The sequence below is a fragment of the Magallana gigas genome, chromosome 8, assembly GCF_963853765.1.
Source record: "Magallana gigas chromosome 8, xbMagGiga1.1, whole genome shotgun sequence".
Lineage (NCBI taxonomy): Eukaryota > Metazoa > Mollusca > Bivalvia > Ostreida > Ostreidae > Magallana > Magallana gigas.
Window position 1 is genome coordinate 42749551 of NC_088860.1, and position 16356 is coordinate 42765906.

The 16356-nt window shown below is 34.4% G+C and overlaps 2 protein-coding genes and 1 long non-coding RNA gene across 3 annotated transcripts in view; 1 reads left to right on the plus strand and 2 right to left on the minus strand.

Annotated features, from left to right (window-relative positions):
* Positions 1 to 2101: 2101 nt before the first annotated feature.
* On the minus strand, positions 2102 to 7681 carry LOC117690152 (uncharacterized). Its single transcript, XR_010708889.1, has 3 exons — positions 7598 to 7681; positions 6181 to 6355; positions 2102 to 2227 (listed from the first exon to the last, which is right to left on the minus strand). It is a non-coding gene; the product is annotated as an uncharacterized lncRNA (long non-coding RNA).
* LOC117685981 (tripartite motif-containing protein 2-like) lies at positions 2873 to 6446 on the plus strand. The gene is made up of 3 exons (XM_066070283.1): positions 2873 to 2989; positions 3289 to 3416; positions 3711 to 6446. The coding sequence occupies exon 3, from the start codon at positions 3752 to 3754 to the stop codon at positions 5420 to 5422; it is 1671 nt and encodes a 556-aa protein (XP_065926355.1). The 5' UTR covers positions 2873 to 2989; positions 3289 to 3416; positions 3711 to 3751; the 3' UTR covers positions 5423 to 6446.
* A 3326-nt stretch (positions 7682 to 11007) lies between the features above and the next one.
* Positions 11008 to 16356, minus strand: part of LOC117685977 (exportin-7-like) — a gene marked incomplete at its 5' end in the record, with an annotated part of 28992 nt that continues 23643 nt past the window's right edge. Inside the window, 9 exon segments of the mRNA XM_066070080.1 lie at positions 11008 to 11530; positions 11806 to 11933; positions 12357 to 12455; positions 12796 to 12950; positions 13841 to 13864; positions 14310 to 14448; positions 15306 to 15463; positions 15687 to 15743; positions 16047 to 16237. Of these exon segments, the coding sequence (XP_065926152.1) occupies positions 11422 to 11530; positions 11806 to 11933; positions 12357 to 12455; positions 12796 to 12950; positions 13841 to 13864; positions 14310 to 14448; positions 15306 to 15463; positions 15687 to 15743; positions 16047 to 16237 (1060 nt within the window).

A 16356-nucleotide genomic window follows, 5' to 3' on the forward strand; every position in this document is an offset into this window, starting at 1 on the left:
ACTTTATTTATTTTACAACGATTGATAAGCAAGTTCTACAACTTATATTAATATCTCTCGTTGGCACGGATGTTAGCGCGAGGGTTTTTGACTAGTTAGCTAGCTTTAACCAGGGCACTGTTTAAAACTCTAGATTTACAGGCGAAAATTGCATAATACTACATAAAGGCGATTATGTTTGAACATAGTGTGTTTTCATCTATATTTGTTTTGGTGTTTTTTTAATGCAATCTTGAATATACCTTCAGTCTTTTGATAATACATGTAAACCAAGGATGTTAGAAAAATCAGTAAGAGCAGTGACTTTCGTTTGAATTTTTATTCCATACCATTGAGTGTATTAGTACATGTACCAAACATTCGGCACCATAACATCGAATAATTAAACCCATAACAATGAACAATTAACACCAATTTCACCACCTTTGAAAGAACCAATCACATTGTCCCAAATGCCCCAATCGCAGCCTGTTTCACAAATGATAAGGAATGTCAATGTGAACACGTGTCTGATTGGCTCACTGTATCACATGATTAGGTCACATGACGTGCAGCCTGCTGTGTACTAGCTCATTATGTCCAGTAACTGTGTACAGTGGGTGGGACTCTGTCCGTTGGCCGCCTTCAGAGAGTTGTTCACGTCTCGCCTGAACAGTGACAGGTTCCTAATTTGATATTACAAATGCATAATAAGAATTAACAGGGTATGGTAAATATCTGTACTTACACTATATTGATTTTAAGTAAGAAGTTCTTTACAGAATAAATTTCTACTTGATTATAAAACCTATGAATTACATGATTTTTATCTCCATATTTCACGTCAAACATTCTCTCTCTCTCTCTCTCTCTCTCTCTCTCTCTCTCTCTCTCTCCACCCCCTTACTTGTCTTTATTCTTTGTGTGTGTAGATATCTCAATTCCAATAATCAGTTTTTATAGCACTTGACCATGGCTTGTTGTTTGTCTGGTGTCTGCTTATAATGCTGTCCCGCAACTTGTTAAAATACTGAAATTCAGATTCATAAAAACACATGACAGACTAACGCTTCATACCCGTGGATTTTCTAGAATGTTGCGGACACCGTTCACTAGCTCGTTGAGAAATTTGGCACGCTCTATGTTGCTCAAAGTAGATCGCCTCACCGAAACTATATTTTATTTAGGGCCTAGAAAAACAGTTAGCTACAGGCAGTTAATCCAAAAATGTATTTGATTGTATAAATATTGTATCTTTATATATGTAAACTTGTAAATGTATATAGGGATTAATGTTTGCTTTGTTGACAAATTTTCCTATTAAATAATTTAGGAAATTAGTTTGGAGCATGTAATATCCAACTGGGTATGTTTCTTCAAATACTACATATCTACATGTACTTTCATAGTACAAAAATGTTATTTTTGTAAAACTGTTTTTAAAAGTTAATATATCTAAACCATCTAAATACATGTATTTACCTACAAACTATGAAACAAATGGATAAGGAATGCTTAAAACAAGTAATAACATTTTCAGAGTTCAGAAGGAAATCTTACTACGGATGAGAGTGAAGGGGGTAGACTGGAGTAGAGGCTGAAGAATAGCTCCATTGTAGACCCGTCTAGGAAAGCTGAAATCAAAGAGTAGTCAGTATTACTACCAATATGTTGAGGCATATTTAGTTACTTTTAGATGCATTCCTCTGAAAACTCATGTCTTTCAAGGAGTCATTCAATTCCAGTACACAATGAAAATCTATGAATTAAACATACATGTAAATGTTGGTATAAACAGATAAAATAATTATATGAAAAGGCAGTTAAAAGTTTCAGCTTCTCTTTCCATCTGTAATCATCTAAAGAACTGTGAAGTATGCTTATATTTTTACCGGTATATCATTTTTATTTTTTTTCATTTTTAAATTGATAATATGAAAAATACAATAATTTTAAAAGAATCGATAAAAGGACATGCAGGAGCTTAAGTAATTTGATCAACAGAAGTATTTGTTTACATGAAACAGAGGTGTTTGTTTGTTCACCTTACAACAAAAGATTCAGTTTACATGACAACAGAAGTGTTGGTTGTTTGTTTGTTTGTTTGTTTGTTTACCCGCCAGCCTGTTGGTATCTGAACTGTACACAGGTCATCAGCTGTTTCATCAGTGGAGGTGCCGATAAAGTCAAAGGTAAGACAGTTGTGGGCCAATCGCAGAGTATGGGAGATCAAGGAGATCAAGCCGTGCTGAAAAACATAAATCATGGTTTATTTATTTGATAACAAAAACTGAGAAATAAATTTTAATTCACAAACATAATTTAACCAACATTTAAAACTATGATTTACAGAAGAATCATCTTATCAACCTTTCAATGATTCTAATATCAAAGAGTAACAAGAATATCTTTGTTTAATGTTGATGCATGTTTACATGTACATGTATGAACATGTATTGATGACAATACAAGGTTATGTATTTTTTCTGCAATATCGCCACCTTCATATCCCACATGAATCACGAAATAAAGCATTTTATTGTTTAAATATACCTCGGTAATTTAATACCGTAAACATATCGATGTTTTTATCAAAAAAAGAATTTGTTTTCTGTTTAAACCTCCTAACAATGTTTGACCTAGATTCAACTAAATTATATTGGATTGGCCATGCCATTTTATTACCACTCTACATTGAATATGAAAAATGCAGTAGTGAAAAAAGCCATTGCCATGCATACATATGAACTAAAACAATCTTTATAAACACTCCTATAACTGTGTGAGGTTAAAGATAAGAGTACTCATATATCTGATTTATCTGTCCTTGTCATATTACAGGTGTGTACCTGACATTTAAGTCTGAATCACGTGATCCTGATCAGGTAGGTGGACCAGGAACAATAAACACCTGCGACCCGCCATGTTGGATTTTTAAACTTTTCATAGGTTTTTAACATTGTGGAAGTTGCAGGTCTATAATATCTTTTGGCAGCCTTTCTACATGCAGGTATGATTTTTTACATCAACTGTTACATCTTTTCAATAAATTTATGATTATAGTATACCAAATTTTAAAATGAAAATCAAAGATGATACAGAAAAATAAACAAAGACCATCAGACATGCATGATACATTCTATGTATCCCACTTTCTACAAATTTATTTTTAATGGGGGGGGGGGGGGGGGATTACACATATAAATATTTTTAGAATAATTGGGCTTTATCAAAAAATCAATAGCTGGAAGAAATGAACTGCAAGTATATTGTGTTGACAAAGAACATTAATTTGTCATCTACATGTAGATTGTGGACAGAGAATGTTGCAACCTATAAATTCCACGGGTAGCTGGGGGGACCAGGAACAAAGTAAAACACCCAGAACCCGCCATGTTGGATTGTGACATTTGGTAGTTTACCTGGATTTGAATTGAGTAAGTTCTTCAACTTACTAAAAATGTTTTGAAATTTCCATAGTCTTTTTACTGAATGTAAATATTAAAGTTAAGAACCGCTAAATTCCACATTGAAATAAAAATAACATGTTATAGTATTATGATTTGATATTTTACATTTAAATATTCAACATACATGTATGTACTGCCTAAATTTGTTTCAATGCATTATTAATATACATGTAATTCTATGTAATTTTGTCATCATGTGTACACATGTATTTACATGTTCCATGTTACATGGATTTACATGTTCCAAATTATTCTTGTCAGATAAATATCCCCATAGAAAGTAAAGAAAAAGTCAGCTGACCATGGACCCCAGGAACAGTGCCCAGGATGTTGTACGCTGCACCCTGTGTCAGTACTCTGTGGCCCCCATGTACTGTGAAGTTTGTCACATACATCTGTGTAAAGACTGTGTAGAGACACATTTCTCTGATTCCTCTAAAGTTCATAAAGTGGTGCCACTAAAACAATATTTAACCACTCTGAACTATCCCAAGTGTAGGAAACACCCCACCAAACAATGTGAACTCCACTGTGAACAATGTGACATTCCTATCTGTGCACAGTGTATTTCTTCTAAAAAACATTTAGGACACATACAAAATGATATAATTTTAAAAACCATTGAAAGCAAAACGGAAAAGTTGCAAAAAGATTTACAAGAATTAGAGAAATCCCTTTATCCTAAATACAAAGAGATTGCATTCAACATCCTAGTGCAAAAAGCTGATCTGAGTAAAAACTCCCGGAAATTGACAACAGCAATTGACAAACAAGGAGAAGTCTGGCACAGAGAAATAGACGTCATTATCACAAACCTGAAATCTAACGTGGAGGAAATGGAATCCAAACACCTGCCCATCCTAAATAAACAGGAAAATGAAATCACACACACCATTTCTGAAATCACACAGACCATAGCTGAACTGAAGATGCTACTGAACTCCAAAGATGTCTGCCTTGTCTCTGAGTACAAATCCAAGAATGCTGAATTCAGAAGATTGCCTCCTAAAATAAAAGTGTCCTTACCAAACTTTAGCCCTCAGAAAATCTACAAAGATCAGCTGATTGAACAGTTTGGTTCTCTGTCAGCATTATCTTTTACAACAGAGAAACAAGACTACAGCATGCCACCCTGGGGAGCTGAGTCCTCTCCCCCAGACCGGTCACTGATGGATGTACCCAAGGTCATCACAGCTATAGACACAGGGTATAGAAATCAATACGGTGTGACATGTCTGAATGATACAGAAGTATGGACGCGTGGTAATGAAGACATGATGAAACTCTTCAACCTGCAGGGAAAACTAGTGGAGTCCATCCAAACCAAGTCAGGGAACAAACCACGGGACATAGCAGTGACAAGGAGTGGGGATCTAGTTTATACTGATTACTGGGATAGAACTGTGAACATAGTGAAGAATACACAGATACAGACAGTGATCAGACTACGGGGGTGGAGACCTCTCGGTGTCTGTAGTACCTCCTCTGGTGACCTCCTGGTTGTCATGGACAGTGATGATGATAAACAATCCAAAGTTGTGTGTTACTCTGGCTCCACAGAGAAACAAAGTATTCAGTACGATGACAAAGGACAACGTCTCTATTCATCTGGTGGCACTAAATACATCAGTGAGAACAGGAACCTAGATATCTGTGTGTCAGACTATAGAGCCAGCGCAGTAGTGGTGGTCAATCAGGCCGGGAAACTCCGGTTTACCTACACTGGTCCTCCCTCTACTACCGAGGGATTACTTGATCCACGCGACATCACAACAGACAGCCAGGGTCGGATCCTGATAGCAGACTGTACCAACGACCGTATCCACATCCTGGATCAGGACGGACAGTTCCTCCGCTACATTGACAACTGTCATTTACAGGATCCATGGGGTTTATGTGTGGACACCAGAGACAACCTCTTTGTGGCTGAGTGGGACACAGGTAAAGTGAAGAAAGTACAATATTACATGTAAATCAATGAACTGTATAAATTAGATGTAAACAAACAAATCAAGTATATATTACATACTTCAAGTTTGTGTAAATATTACACATAAAGTAACTGTTTACATCTGACTGAATATATACGGTCTATATTAGATGGGATTACTGTGTGTGTTTATATTGTACATACAGTCAGTATATAAATGTAAATTTTCTGCAATGATCACTACCTTCATATCTTGTATGAAATATGTGTGACATGTAAACAATTTAACCAGATCTATTAGACGTAAACACATTACATGTAGGTTTCCATGTGTATAATCATTGCATGTCATCTAACTTAGTATGTGTGTTTTTAACGCCGAGTTTTTATATCTTTAATGTCAACAAAATGTTCTTTCAAATTACATATACACTGTTGATTATTGTAAAATACAATTAAACAAATTGGCTGTGTCGATAGATATATAATTTACCACAACCTCTATTTTTATTAGATGTATATATAAGATGACAGTTTATCCATAACATGTCAACAAATTTGTTTTTTTACATGAAAAATGTTAAGGTCTATATCTATGTGTCACATGTGGTTATCAACAAACTTTTTGTTACATGTTAAAATACATCTAACGAAGGTTAATGGACATGTAGCACTCAATTCTTTACCAGCAATGGAGCGAGGCCACAAAGGGACTGAGGCCCATTACTTATAAAGAGGAGTGGTACAGGTATATTAACCAAAGTAGAATTCACATTGTCTGACCTAATTATCATTACTTACCTTTAAATCTTAAGATTAGGAATAGTCATGTGTCATTTTCTAACAGCCATGTTTTCTTTGATGAATGTTCAAATTTCAGAAAATCCACATCCAAAAGATTCAGGGCCTAGTTGTTTTTTCCCTGAGTTTTCTTCTTTTTTTTTTTCTTTCTTTTGGCTGAACTCATCGGTTGCTCCTGAAAAATTTAATTAAACAAGTAGTATATTTACATGATGATGTTTTGAATGAAATTTTAAGTTTTTTTAATAAAAATTTTGTCAGATAAATTGTGTTTTAATTCATATCAGCAGTTACACTTTTACTATGGCATTTAATCCATATGATAAAAAATGCCATTAATGGTATCTAAGAAGTTAGGCACTCTCTCTCTCTCTCTCTCTCTCTCTCTCTCTCTCTCTGCAAAGGCCCCTAAATGCCATTAAATGTATAAGGTACATGTATATTCCAGTATACCCTCTCAATATAAATACACACCAGGTATGCAACATTACCTTTGTAACTGACAAAAGGCACTGGCGGGAATTTTAAAACAATGAAAATATTAAAGTACTGCTGCCTTACTGTACGTGTCTATATTTTGGCAAATTTGAAACCTTTGAAGCATAAAATACCAGATAAATTAATTTTGGACATAAAATTAAAGTTTAACATAGCATTTGTGATCAAAATGAAACCATAACTGTGTTATAAATGTGTGATATAACAGTAGCTATTGTAGAATCAACTCAATTTTAACCCCATGCACGTTGGGCGCTAAAATGTAACAGAGACACTTATTGCCTCTGCTTTTTATTGATAAAAATTTGAAAACAATATGAAATGCAATATAACACACCTACATGCAGTGTTTTCGTTCATTCTCTGTGTAAAAGTGTTGTTATTACTTAAATATCCATATTACTTTAGTTTAATAAAGATAATATGATTTCCAATTTCTGTTTTATAATAAAAGTCTAAAATAAAAGTGGCAAATCAGGCAACTGGGTTTTTTTTATTAAGCAGATGTGTTCAGTGTGATACATGTATTACAGCCCTACTTGTATAGGCTATAAAATGTAACGTTAATAAATATAATGATAAATTCCCTTTTACATATTACACTATGTACACCGTGACATCAATGTTAGGTAGAGGACATTTATGTCTAGCTATGGATGATACAGTGAGTACATGTATACATGGAAAGAGATATATATGTATTATTCTCTATACTGTGTACAGGGGTAACGTTATACATACACTAGCTTTAGCAGAGACATAAATAACTTATTATTTATGTCTGACTTCAGAGGCCTGTGCTTTAAAAGTAAGAGTTTGACAACACACGCTTTTTTAAAAAAAAGTAACACTGCACAATGTTGAATCATAAATTAAACCATATAAATTATAAACAATAAAAAGTACGTCTTTTCTTTACGTGTAAAAAATGTCCCTCTGCTGCATGCTGCAATCTGCATCCTCCAGACGACAAGTCATTGTATTCCGAACCCGACCTTGAAATTACATGCAATAGTCACCAAGCCCCAAGTCAATTTTCATATGAGGATGGGGGGGGGGGGGGGTCCTCGCAGCAGAAAAGGGTCTCAAAAGAGGGCTCAAAATTTATCCTGGAGAAAAATACAGAGATTTTTTTAATTTCATTTTTTCCATGCATTGATCGAATATTAATTAAGGGTAACTTAATTTGGCAAACGTTTTTCATTAGCCTACATTTTGAAGAGCCCGGGGCCTGCTCAGAATTTTGAAGAAGAAGAATGTAAGTTCTGAAATAGTCGAAATAAAGTAAGTGGGCAATGATATAATTTAGATCTAGGAAAAGAATAAATTGTATGCGTGGATCCAGTTAGGAAATTTTCTTGCGGTGTTGGGGGGGGGGGGGGGCAGAGCATGGTCCGGGATCTTTTTTTGTCGATGGAGAATAATTATAAACATTGTTAAAGTTTTCATGGGGTAGAAGTGGGGTCCAACTCCCTCCACCCCCCTCCAAAACAAAGAATAAAAAAACGGGCATGAATTGGGTTCATTGCCATTAGTGCCACAAAAATATATAAAAATGGAAACATTCATTAAAACTTAAATCTGGCTCTTCAGTTTTCTTATATAAATATTTCAATATTATCAAGAAAAAAATATTCAGATGTATAATACATATCAATAATTAATAATAATGAGATAATTTGCAGCAGTATTTGTTATAATGAGGACAATTTCTCAATCAATCCAGCACAATTACTAAAGTGACTCGACTAAAAATAAACACGGTACCTACATTTATATATCGTAGATTTACAATTAACTGATTAAATATCAATCTCAATGTTAATGCAAAAATTCCACATTCAGCTGCCAACTGCTTTCTACACTAGCTGCTTATTGCCGAAATGCATGTGCTAAACATGTTTTATAAACACTGGTATCGATATCGAATATTTAGTCATCCGACGCGCAACATGCCTTGCTTTTATAATCAAGAGAATATTATTTGAATATTTTATTTGATATATTTTGAATTTAAAAACGCCTCCGAGTGTAATCATGGTAATATTGAGGATCATTCGTAAGGGGAGTTCAAGTTTTTTTAATGTAGGACTCAAAAACAGTTTGAAATTTGTTGTTTTTTTCATTGTTAAATGAGTGATTGACGTTTTGTTGAAAGTAACATACATAAACAAATATAGGAGAATGTAATCATCAAATATTAATAGAATCATTCATTATTACGAGTGTGGGATAGTGAAATTCCACCGAGGGGACAAGATTCACTGTCTAGGACGAGGCTTTGCCGAGTCCTAGACCGTGAATCTTGGCCCCGAGGTGGAATTTCACTAACCCACACGAGTTTATAATGAATGATTATTTTTCTCGCATTATATTAGCTTAAAAAATGATGTTTGACAACTTTCTGTTGTGATTTTCAAAAGATTACTTTCGGTTTATCCCTCCGCGTGCTTCAAATAGTGCAAGTTAAATGAAAGCATACGACAGTTTTTTCAATTAAAATATGAAAAATTGTAATTAATTATGCAACACAATTACTTAATGGATAATCTCAATGCACTGTTTTGCATTTCCCTACAGCAGACAACGTTTGTTTACGTTTTAAAACGGCGTAGTAATACACAGTGTAAGACAGAAAAATCTCACACTGCTGTCTCACACCGGACAAACCGATCTCACACCGTTGATAATGCGAGAATTAATTGTCCTTGGGTATTTATTATTTACTTCCCTTTACTGCTGTCACATGAACTTTTTCTTCCGTATATCTTATCATTTGAAATGCAATAACTTTAAGCTATGTGCTGATGAGGTCATAATTCATGTCTTTCTTCATCTTCGCTAGCCAAGTGTCCGATTCGTTTTTCTCATCTGAGATAAAAAAAAAAAAAAAAACGAATCGGAGACTTGGCAAGCGAAGATGGTCTTTCTTATTTACGTTTGTATTCGTTCTTAAATATATAAACATCTTCATGTATTTTGAAACATTGAGATAACAGACTGATCTATTTTCTTGATCCTTTGTCACTTAATGAATATCTCGTTTTCTTTTTAATAAAACATTTTAATATATCATTTTTTTTACCTCATCTTAAAGTATTTGGTTTTCATTCTACAGATCCTTCAGAGGATTGCATCATAATCAGGTGAGCGTTAAGGTCCTTGGGACTCTTGTCTCTGTATCAGTGTACGCACATGTTTGTTTGTTTGTTTTTATGGCTTTTTTTACTTAGCTTGTCACAGGTTGTTGTGGGACAGCCCTACTGGTATCATCATCTTGTTGTATATGAAGAGTTACTGAGTGTTGATGTAATTAATTAAGTATAATCATCTTGTTGTATATGAAGAGTCACTGAGTGTTGATGTTTTGGTTGATGTTGCTGGTTATTTCATACTGCAGATATATACAGGTAGTAAGGTTCCTGACAACTGCCAATCATTGTTGTTATATTATAACACTCTGACATAGATATATCTAACAAGCCCATCCCTTCCCCCTTTTTCTTAAACACACACATACACCCACAAACATATCTATCAAATCTTCTGGATTTTCATGAAGATAAGAAACAAAAGAAAATGCGGTTTTGAAAAATCAACATATTAGTGAGCTCGACAAATAAATCAATATGTATAATTACAAATTTAATCAAATAAATTATCATCTCAGGCGTTTGTTTTTATGATTATTAAACCTTCATTATTGAATAGGGCAGGGGCAATAACTTAACACTGAACAAGGCAAGTTTGAGTTGCCTTTGATGAATTGTGGCTCAATTAATAGTAGAGTAGAGTAGAGTAGAGTAGAGTAGAGTTGAGTTGAGTTGAGTTGAGTTGAGTTGAGTTGCTAAAAACCACTTGGTTTATAGGCATTGTATAGGCATTGTATAAATACATAATCAATGAGAGCAATTTTTTTGGCAGTACACAGACATACATGTGTTAGCTTGACAAGAAAAATAAAATAAAAAGACATTTGCCAACGAATGTTAAGATTTTCAAATTTTTAACTTTATTATGAATGAAAATTCTTTTATTACTTATAAATTTTTAATGATTTTGATTTTAAAAGGATAAACAGATTCCCTAATGATATAACGAGATCTCCAGTATCGCTCAACGAGAGCTTCCGATTGAGTCCTTCTGAGTAAAATTGACATCCCTAGTTAAAACATAGACATGTTTAAAAGATTTAATTTAATTTCATGATCATTCAGATATTTCAGAATGTCCAGTAAAGCCTTAAAGCATCCTTCAATCTTCATTACATTACGTAAGCCACAAATGTTACAAATATATATGAGATATGATAAATATAAGCAAGAGCAGTGGCATTTGTTTAAATTTTTATTCCACACCATGCGGTGCATTAGTACCACACATATGGCACTATAACATTGAATAATAAAACCCATAACAATGAACAGTTAGCACTGATATACACACGCCTACACAGCCACGGCTCCTAGTCTATTACCATTAGCACTTCAATTGATTCCATACACCTAAGTCACATCCATTCCAAACACCCTCGTTCCTCATCCATATAAAAAGAAGGGATAGCAGACCAATGCACCAATTTCACCACCTTTGAAAGTTGAAAATCCACAAAACCAATCACATTGTCCCCAAATGCCCCAATCGCAGCCTGTTTCACACATGATAAGGAATGTCAATGTGAACACGTCTGATTGGCTCACTGTATCACATGATGAGGTCACATGACGTGCAGCCTGCTGTGTACTAGCTCATCATGTCCAGGAACTGTGTACAGTGGGTGGGACTCTGTCCGTTGGCCGCCTTCAGCGAGTCGTTCACGTCTCTCCTGAAGAGGGACAGGTTCTGTGTGAATCTAAAGGGTGAACAAACCAAAAAATAAATTTTATATTACAAAGAAGTAGCAGCTCATGATGAATACCTGTACTTAGATTATATTGATTTTTTTGCAAAAAAAGAATTTATTTCCTTCGGATAGTAAAACCTATGAATTTCATGATTTTTATCTCCAAAACTCAGCTTGTGAGCTTGTGAAAGTAACGTCTTCAATTTTTTAAATCTCTCTCTCTCTCTCTCTCTCTCTCTCTCTTTCTCTCTCTCACACACACACACACACACACAACCTCTTACTTGTCTCTATTCTTTGTGTGTAGGGACCTTTCGATTCCACTCATCAGGTTCTCGAAGCACTGGACCATGGCCTGCTGTTTGTCTGGGGGCTGGCTGGCTATGATGCTGTCCCGCAACTTATTAAAATACTGAAAACACAACAATTCATTCAAACCTTAACAGCAAATTACCAATTTTATAAATAAATAATTGAATTTAATCAAAGACATTTTCTATCCCATGCTGTAAAAGTGGCTGTTTGAACTGGTAATTTTTAAACACATGCGCAGGGATATTTTGCACAGTTTTAAGCTTACTGCATAACTAATGTAACTTTCCTCCACATGTAAATAACCACTTTTACAGTAAATATTCTTCATGAGGCAATGGATATTAAAGCTAGAGCTTTTTTTCAAGGACTTCCCCATTTTCCAACATCAACAGCAATATGAACCTGCAGTTCTCTAACCAATAGTTCAAACAGACAAAGACTTGCTTGGAACGCTATTAGGGAAACAGAACAACATATCCTTGATTTTTTATATGCAAGTTATAAAATAAAAATGGCCTACCTCCTCGTTAAGTAGAATAAGACCCAGTAAAGGCCTTGACATGGACCATTGGTTCCGACAGTCCTCAAACATGATAATATTGAGTACTGTAGACAGCATCTGTAATAAAGCATGACAGTATTAAATACTAAGCAATTACATGTATGTCAAAATGGCGTCAGTAAACATTTCATTCTTTAAATATAATATCAACCAACTTTTATTCCTTTAGAAGAAATCTCAATGTTCGCAAATATATCTCACCATGAACCAGTTTCCTACTGTCTCTGGTATTTTATTTTCTAGATAATCTACACCTTGATTATGAAAATTGGTTGCTACTAACTAGTTCATCTCCATTAAATTGCAAAGCATAGTAGTCGTGAAGAATAGTTGGTTTACAATAGTCTGAAGAAACATAAATCTAAGGCCAAAGAGCATATCAATAAGGAGTATTTACTTGCTGAAGGATTTCTGGGTGAAGTTCTAGGATTCGGAGAAAAGCCTCGTTCTGCTGCATGTGATTTCGTTTCTTCTTTTTGATTGTAAGGTTCTTGAACAGATAGGTGATGACTGTATCCAGCGTGGCACAGCATCCGGTACAAACCATGGTATCTGTCAGAGAGAGACACGCACTTACACTCATTCAAAATGACAGGCAGATAGTTTTTGTAAATTTCCTAGAATTCAGAAGTTCAAGAGGATTTTATTCACTCCAGTAAGTGATACCAATGGAAACTTCATTAAATTCATTGACCACCAATAACTACTGCAATACACGGAAATATTCGCCCCCGTTTTATTTTCACCCCTTTCCCTCTAGTTGCCAGTGGGTGAATTTAAGACTAAGTGAATTCAAATGTCTTCAATTATCTCTCTTAAAACACAACAGTTACTGTATCTCGGTGAATTCAAGACGGGGCGAAACTGTTTACAAAAGTAGAAGGGTGAAAATTACTCGTAGCAAAAATAACCCTTTATACAGTTATCATAAAAGAATAATAGATAATCATACATAGGATATAAATCTTAGAACTTTTTCTTGTATAGTCAAAATGAAAATATAAGCAAAGGTTTAGGTATTACAAAAAGATATTAATATGATCAATAAAAATATGTCCTTCCTAAAACCCTAAGATACATGTGCTTAAGAAACTTAAGAAGTCGTAAGAAATCAAATTCTAAGAGGTAAAAAACACTGATATCTAAAGTGAAAGACACGAATAAAATTTTATAACATTATAGCTATGGACAACACTCATGAAAGTACATGTATAATATTGTGTTTATTTAAAACACAAAGAGATGAGACTAACCCAAGCAGTACCATTTCACCTTTCAACAAGGGATATAGTTTTGAGATGACTTAAATGAAACTAGAGATTCTTATTAAGCTACATGTAAAACACATATTTAAGACAGCATCAAATATAAAATAAACCATAGCGTGACATTTTGATCTTTAAAAAATAAATTCCACATCCCCGAGCAGTTTGACATCTTACCTTGGATAGAGCTCCATTTGTATGCTGTTAAAACAGGAACAAACTATTTATTCCTGTTTTTATATACTGTTCTCCCCCTCTTAGTTTAACAGATACATACCAGCATATCAAAACTACATGTTTCTATTTCTAATATGCCAAATGAATGAACTTGTAAAATTTATAAATATTAAACTGAATGCACTAAAGATGAAATTGACTGACAGGGAGACATTTGTATTTTTGTACATTTAATACTATTTCTTATTTATCCATGGGACATAATGATTTTTCAGAGGAACAGTAACCCTTAAACAAAGACAGATAATTCACAAATCTACCAGAAGAACCTAGCCCCTAATCATCCATCCCATTAAAAATAAACATTCTTCATAATTTTAAGACCTGGCCATAGAATGACCCACAAACAAATAAATAAAAATAAACACCATACAAGTACATGAAGTATTGCAGAGTGTTTGATTATTACCTAGAGCTGTGAGACCCTCAGATATGGTGGCCAGGATGTAGAGAAAGACTTGGGGTTCTAAGCTACTGATGAAAGCCATGTGATCGTTGGCCAGGCACTCCAGCAAACTGTAGAAGTTCTGGCTCAGCTTGGGGTAGTCCTGTGGACATAACAGAAATACTCATTACTTACCACCAAACATCTCTTCAATTACATACATTTATGAATATACAGTGTATTTTTCTTATTCACACAGTCTCTTCACAAAACAATTAAGTGAATGATGGTATGCTGTTTAACCTTACAGAGCTCGATCAAACCATTTATCAAAACTTCTAAAAACTGTTTCCCCTTGTTTAATGCATTTTTTGGTCATCTGTTGATGACAAAAACTGGTACTTCCCTTTTGATTCCTCTCATAATTCCATGTAATTATAGTAGAATAAATCCCTACTTCCTTTCCCATTACTCTAATAATTCCATGTAATTATAGTAGAATAAATCCCTACTTCCTTTCCCATTACTCTCATAATTCCATGTAATTATAGTAGAATAATTCCCTACTTCCCTTCCCATAACTCTGATAATTCCATGTAATTATACTATAATAAATCCCTACTTCCCTTTCGATTACTCTTATAATTGAATGTAATTATAGTAGAATAAATCCCTACTTCCTTTCCCATTACTCTAATAATTCCATGTAATTATAGTAGAATAAATCCCTACTTCCCTTCCCATTACTCATATAATTCCATGTAATTATAGTAGAATAAATCCCTACTTCCCTTCCCATAACTCTGATAATTCCATGTAATTATACTATAATAAATCCCTACTTCCCTTTCGATTACTCTTATAATTCCATGTAATTATAGTAGAATAAATCCCTACTTCCCTTCCCATTACTCTCATAATTCCATGTAATTATACTATAACAAATCCCGACACATCACTAACCATTACTCTTATAATTCCATGTAATTATACTATAATAAATCCCTACACATCACTAACCATCAGGTCTCTCTGGGACACAGACAACAGGAGCTTGACAAACATTCCAAATGCCTTGTCCAGCGCGTTATCTCCATACAGACGGAACACTCCAAAGTTGACATAGTTCCCACAGAGGGCTGCCTTCAACATGGAGAAACACACCGAGATTCCTTTCAATGTAGGACAGGTTAAGGAAACTTTTACTCTCGTTTTACAACATTAAAACATAGCTTTCGTGTTATATCTTCATAATATTTCACCTAGCAGCCAATTAACTCCAAATAAAAGGTGAAAGATCTATAATATCTCTTTAAACTGTTCAAGTTTGTCATTTTATATAAAGCCCAGCCACCTGAAAAATATAATTTATCTTTGAACAATCATAATAGTGTTAAGGATATTTCATGGTATAGACTTGATCCTTTGGAACTTCTCCTATTGTTAATATTCTTGACCCTGTAAAAAAGAGAATGCAAATCTTATAAACTTAAGTCAAATCAAAATATGTTATATTTACATTTGCAATCATATTTTCCTCTAGGAACTTAGTAAGGAGCAAAAACATTTATTTCCATGTAAATAATTTTATAGGGCGAGAGGTCATATAATGTGAATGTTTATATAATACATAATGGTATTTACATAAAATGGCTCTCATTGTAGCTGTCAATCACTTTGCTGACCTCTGTACCTTCAATAATTAATTTCTAATTCAAAATCATAAATTTTCATTACATATTTACATACAATGGCCCTCACCATAGCTGTCAATCACTTTGCTGACCTCCCTGAACAGGAGATAGCCGTTGGGGGAGGAGACATCAAACAGGAGTCTCTGTGAGCGGCTCTGAGCGAGCTCGGCCATCAGCTTGAGTACCGGGGTGGTGACCGCCGGGTCGTGGTACCACACCTCGATCGCCCGGTGTAGAATGGGCGTGTAGGACGGGTAGCTATCGACTGTTAAGGATGACGTTTACTCAGAATGAAAAAAAATTCCACTGATGATAATAAAAAACCAACTATTGTGTGTTATAGACCTTACATGGTAGTGTTATTCTTCACTTTCAAA

Coding starts and splice junctions, on each gene's coding strand:
- LOC117685981 (XM_066070283.1), top strand. CDS start 3,752: ATGGACCCCAGGAACAGTGCCCAGGATGTTGTACGCTGCACCCTGTGT.